This window comes from Typha latifolia, chromosome 4 (genome assembly GCF_019914945.1).
Source record: "Typha latifolia isolate L0001 chromosome 4, TyphaL0001v2, whole genome shotgun sequence".
Classification (NCBI taxonomy): domain Eukaryota; kingdom Viridiplantae; phylum Streptophyta; class Magnoliopsida; order Poales; family Typhaceae; genus Typha; species Typha latifolia.
In genome coordinates this window covers 6,369,702-6,375,104 of record NC_133089.1, presented here as the reverse complement: position 1 = coordinate 6,375,104, position 5,403 = coordinate 6,369,702, and the positions used below count along the sequence as shown (strand labels likewise).

At 43.0% G+C, this 5,403-nt stretch overlaps 1 protein-coding gene across 1 annotated transcript; it reads left to right on the top strand.

Moving 5' to 3' along the window:
• The first annotated feature begins 302 nt into the window (after positions 1-302).
• LOC140787802 (BTB/POZ domain-containing protein At3g49900) lies at positions 303-3,818 on the top strand. Its single transcript, XM_073136904.1, has 4 exons — positions 303-642; positions 767-836; positions 1,542-2,057; positions 3,043-3,818. Exons 1-4 carry the CDS (start codon positions 428-430, stop codon positions 3,712-3,714), a joined length of 1,473 nt encoding a protein of 490 aa, XP_072993005.1. The 5' UTR covers positions 303-427; the 3' UTR covers positions 3,715-3,818.
• Positions 3,819-5,403: the final 1,585 nt, after the last annotated feature.

Here is a 5,403-nt window from a genome sequence, read left to right as displayed (position 1 = left end):
CAAAGGGAGGAATCTTTTTCTAATTAGGTCTAACAGAAACGAGCAAAGGCAAAACTAGGAACTTTGTCTAAAACTAGCAAGCTCATTAAGATAATGAATCACTTACAAATAAACAAAATCCATCAGTGAACCAAATCCAGGAGCATATATGCAAAAAGTTCGGAAAGAAACAAAAAAAAATCGCAAAAGATTCAAACCTCTGAATCTCCTTTAGTATGATAGATATTGTAAGATGAGGGTGCACCACATTTATGGTGGTTCACATGCATGCATTCAATGACCACCCCATTTAACTCCACCCCGTAGCCTTATAGCAATGGCAGAGATAACTGCGGCAACCCTGGAAACCTGTGCTCCTCCGCGGAGAGTTAGAAGGGAGGAAGGAGAGGAGAAGGAATAGGCCAAGAAAAAAATTATTGGAAGAGAAATGGAAATGAGAGTTTGGCAAGAGTTGGGCGTGGTAGACACCATATATGAAGATAATCAAGAAGAAGAAGAGGAAGAGGAGGAGGAAGAAGAAGAAGAAAAAGAAGAAGAAGAAGAAGAAGAAGAAGAAGAAGAAGAAGATCGCTTCAATTCTCGCTCTTCTTCGCTGCAGTCATCGCGGCCTCCGCCATCACTTCAAAGCATAGTTGAAGGATGGTATGTATAATTTATCTCCTCTATCTCTTCCTTTTTTTTCCTCTTCATACACTATAATTCTTTAAATTTAGAATCGTTTTATATTGTTATGTAATCATTTTTCCTTATTTTTCTTTCTTGATAGGTCACGAAAAAATGGATGTAAGACAGATATTATTATCCGAATACAAGATCAAAGTTTCCATCTTCACAGGGTAAGATCTCAAATCTGAATTAAAGCATAACAATTTCAATTTTCATCAAAGAAATTAGGATTTCATTTGTTGGAAAATGCATGTAATAAAACCAGTCAAGGTAAAAAGAGAACCAGATCTTGTAGCTATTTCTCATTTCATAATTTATATGTGTATATATATATATAATTATTCTAATCAACTAATAAAACAGGCTACCACTATCCAACAAGACTCTGACACCCTCTCCGTTGGATCGAGATCGGACGGTCTCAATTAAATGGGGCCTGTTACTATGAAAAGTACCCGACAATTTCCCCCACTATCAGCAGTATCCAGTGGTATTTTTCGTCAAAATAATTGATGACAAACTGTCCTCATTCAATTCCCTCCTTAATTGCCCCTCTCCGTTTTTTTTGGATTCATCGATATTTTCACCCCTTCTTATCATAACTCCACCTCCCTTCTCTTAAATCAAATTTAACAATTTACATCTGGCTGCATCGAATAAAGTCCCTTATTTGCAAATTGCAACATTTCTCTGAATTTGGCATTTGGATCAGTGCAGGCATTAGTTAAGGGCTTTTAGAGGAGTACAGATGCAAAAAACCAATAAAATAAGTAGCTTGCAAGTAGATTGACAGATGGACCTATGATAAACTGGGGGTGATAATATCAGTGACCGGAATTACCTTTCTTATGAAATCGACTTATTTCTCTGAACAGCATCTGATAACATTGCGGAGCGGCTACCTCGAACGGCACCTAACGGAATCCTCGGACGTCACCATCGCCCCGCCTTCAGGATTAACGGCGGACTCCTTCGCTGACGTCATCACCTCCTGCTACGGCTCAAACGTCGCCCTGACGCCGTCGAACCTCGCCGCCCTAAGGGCGACGGCGGACTGGCTCGAGATGACGGACGACGACGGCGGCGGCTGCGGTGGGTTGGTGAGCCGGACGGACAACTACTTCTTCCAGGAGGTGGCCACGGACGCCGACCAAGCGGCGCATGTGCTCCGCGCTTGCGCGGCACTGCTCGGAGGCGAGGCGGCGGGGTCCGCGGCGCGGCTCATCGTCCGGTGCGTGGAGGTGCTGGAAGGATCCGGCGGCGACGAGGGGTGGCTCGATGACGTGGCGGCGCTGTCGGTGGAGGAGATGGTGTTGGTCGCCGAGGCGATGCGGGCGCGATTCGAGCACGATCACGATCTGCTCTACAGGATCGTGGACCACTATCTTGAGGTAAAGCTTTGTTGCCCTTCTTCTTTTGCGTAGATTTGCGATTCGTGCCATTGGATCTTTACTGTTAGATAGTTGCCTTTGAGATCTACAAGGAGGGTAGGGATGGTCATTTGAATAGGCTGCAGAAAAGAAAAAGGCCGATCCTGTAGCACAAGAAAATTTAGGTAAATTATCCAGTTTTTAAGGTGAAAAAGAAGTGAAGATAGTTTTAAATTAGAGTAAAATATCAACTTTAAAGGGTATATACATAAATAAGGGATTTTATAAGAACATACATGCTAAAAAATCCAAATATATTTATTATACTTTATTATCTCATTCTTTTAATCTATATACAACTGTTAGATTTTTGTTAAGAAATATAGATGAAAGTATTTTTTAATGAAAATTATCAACTTTTTGACTCAGATTGCGTCTCATTTTGGAAATGCTGTAAAAGCTAAATTTTAGGAATGAGGTAAAACTGAGGAAGTATAAAATTCATCCGTTTCATAAATTCTAACTGATTATTTCTAAATTAAAAGAGATATTTTGATCATTTTACATTATCAGTAGTGATTGTTAGGCAATTACTGATGAGTTATATATCAGAAAAAACAAATTGATGAGTTAGAACCTTCTTGGAATTAATTGCCATGAATGAGAAATTCAGAGAGTGAATTTTGGTATAAACGCAGGGTTAAAACGTATTTTAATCATTTCAATTATATTTTTCATCCTCTGCATTGTATATGATCTAATTTCACATTACACCTGGCAAATAAGAGTTAAGATTGTGTTATTTTAAATAATTCAGGAGCAAAATCTTTTAATTCTCTAAAAAATTATATAAGTTTATTTTTCAGAGATGCAATGCGATAATAAGTCATATAATTAAAGCCTATTTGTTTGCAAGATTAGAACTATTATTTAATTAGACTGGTTGTGACTTGTGAGTTGCTCCTATCTCATGATTCTCATCGCCTTCATTAATTCATCCCAACAGAAGCACAAAGGCAAGATCTCGGAAGACGACAAGACCCGTCTCTGCCACAGCATCAGCTCGACCAACCTCTCCCACCATCACTTCATGCACCTCATCCAGAACCCCCGCCTCCCTCTCCGCTTCGTCGTCCAGGCCATGCTGGTCGAGCAACTCCACGCCCACCGCTCCCTCTTCCACCACGCCGCCGCCGCCACCACAACGGCCACCAAGCACCCCGACGGATCCCATCTCCCCCTCGCCAACCCCGCCAATCCCAACGTGACGCTCGGCACCATCCTCCGCCGCGACGCCGTCGTTCGCCAGTCCGCTCACATACGCGCCTCCATGGAGGCCACCAGCTTCCGCATCGAGAGCCTCGAGCGCGAGCTGAGGGGCCTTCGGAGGCGTTTGAGGAGGTCGGAGGAGAAGGAGATAAAGGAGAAGAATAACGCGGCGATCGATTCGGTGAGGTCGGCGAGTTTTAGGATTGTGAGGGAGAAGGCTGGTGGTGAGGAGGTGAGGGATGAGAAGAATGGAAGGGGGTTTGGGGCGAAGTTGGTGAGGGGGTTGAAGAGTATGTTTTCGAGGAATAGGGAGTGCGGAAGTGGTGGTGATCACCAGGCAGAGGGTTGTGGCGTTGGGGAGGAGAAAGAGAAGAGGCCGGGGCACAGGAGAAACCGGTCTTTTGGTTGAAATTAATTGGATTGCCTAGTTTTAACTGTGGATTATGTGTTCAACTTCTAGTTTACTCTAGAAATTTTCTTTTAACAAGGATGTTTATTTGTTTGCTTTTGGTACAGGTAGGATATTCTATCTAAATGACTAACCGGTTTCATTTAACTAGGGTTGTCAAGCTCGACGAGCGGCTCGGGCTTGGCTCAGGCTCAGCTCGGTTGAAGCTCGAGCCTGGCTCGGCTTGGTCAGAGCTGAGTCGAGCTCGAGCCGCTAAAATCCTCCTCCTCCTCCTCCTTCTGCAATAGTAGTGTCCGGCTGCCGCCTCCTCTTCCTTCGGCAACAGCAAGCCGCCGCAGTGCCGCATTGATGCCGTCGCCTCCTCCTTCGGCAGCGGCAAGTCGTTGCGTGCCGCCTTCTCTTTCGGCAACAGCAAGCCGCCGCGGTGCCCCGCCAGCCCGCCTCCTCCTCCTCCTCCTTCTTCTTCGACTCGGCTTGGGCTCGATCTGGCATGGTCCAGCTCGATCCGACACGGCTTGAATGAGGCTTGAAGATAGGCTCATTTCAAGCTCGAGCTTTGTCTCGGTCTAGCCTGGCCTGGCTTGGCTCGGGCTTGGCTCGAGTTGAGTTGAGCCAAGCCTGAGCCCAATTCTAAGGCTCGAAATTAATTTCGAGTTGGCTCCGGCTCAAGCTCGGCTTGTTTACACCCGTACATTTAACCCTCATTCATCTTATGTAGTAATTAAAAAATGATTTAGCTTCTTTTAGTATAAGAATTCATTTTTTCTCCTCTTATCCCATACAACTTTTAAAAGTCAATTTAATGATGATCTAAAATTACTATTTTGCTTATAGATTAGACAACACCTAATTATTAGTACTACTTACATCCAATCAAGGGTATATTTATTATTTGGTTTAAAATATCATCAATTTTCAATACATATTCACTATTATTCATTACTTAAATATTAATTTTATTCCTTACACTAGTATTCAACTAAACAATAAAAATAGTTGTCCTGGTATTATCCCTCTTCTCCTAGTATTAAAATTATAATGTTTCTTTATAGAATTGATCTTATTCCGCAAGTGAACGAGACTTAATGTCTAAATTCCAAAGGAGGTATACCTAGAGGTAAACAAGTGAATTTGGTCCGTTCAAGCTCGTCCTAAACCCACCGAAATGAATCTAAGCCTTGTTCAATCTTAGTCCTATTTAGTAAAGGCGATACAAGCTAAGGCTTTGTCAGCCCAGCTTGGATTGAAAGCCTGACCCGTCTAGCCTAACCCTTCTCTCTCCATCTACTTTGGTTTCTTAGTTTTGGATAGGTAAAGTAGGTGTGGCTAAGCTATTGAGCAACGCATCCTCGATGTCCTCTATCCTTCTCCATGAGTTTATGTACGCTGACTTCTCTAGTTCTATTGGACACTTCATTCTACCCAAGCTTGATCTGTTACACTCGACCTAATAGAAATTCGATATTTCATTGGCTAGTGGGAGGTAATAGGTTAGAATATTCTAGACTTGTTTGAACCTGCTCGACTCGACTAACCTCGTGGGCAAACTAGCGAAAAGAAGCTCTACTTAGTTGGGCCAAAAAGATAAAGGCCCAACCTAAACTCAGCCCAATCTGGTCGATCAAGCGAGGCTTTATTTATGGAGGTCACCATGTAGCGTGTTCAATACATAATTTTAAATAATACAAT

Bases quoted from the DNA above. Each gene is read 5' to 3' on its own strand.
- LOC140787802 (XM_073136904.1), top strand. From the start codon at position 428: ATGGAAATGAGAGTTTGGCAAGAGTTGGGCGTGGTAGACACCATATAT. The intron at 643-766 runs GTATGTATAATT...CTTTCTTGATAG, and splicing joins CAAAGCATAGTTGAAGGATG to GTCACGAAAAAATGGATGTA. The intron at 837-1,541 runs GTAAGATCTCAA...TTCTCTGAACAG, and splicing joins AAAGTTTCCATCTTCACAGG to CATCTGATAACATTGCGGAG.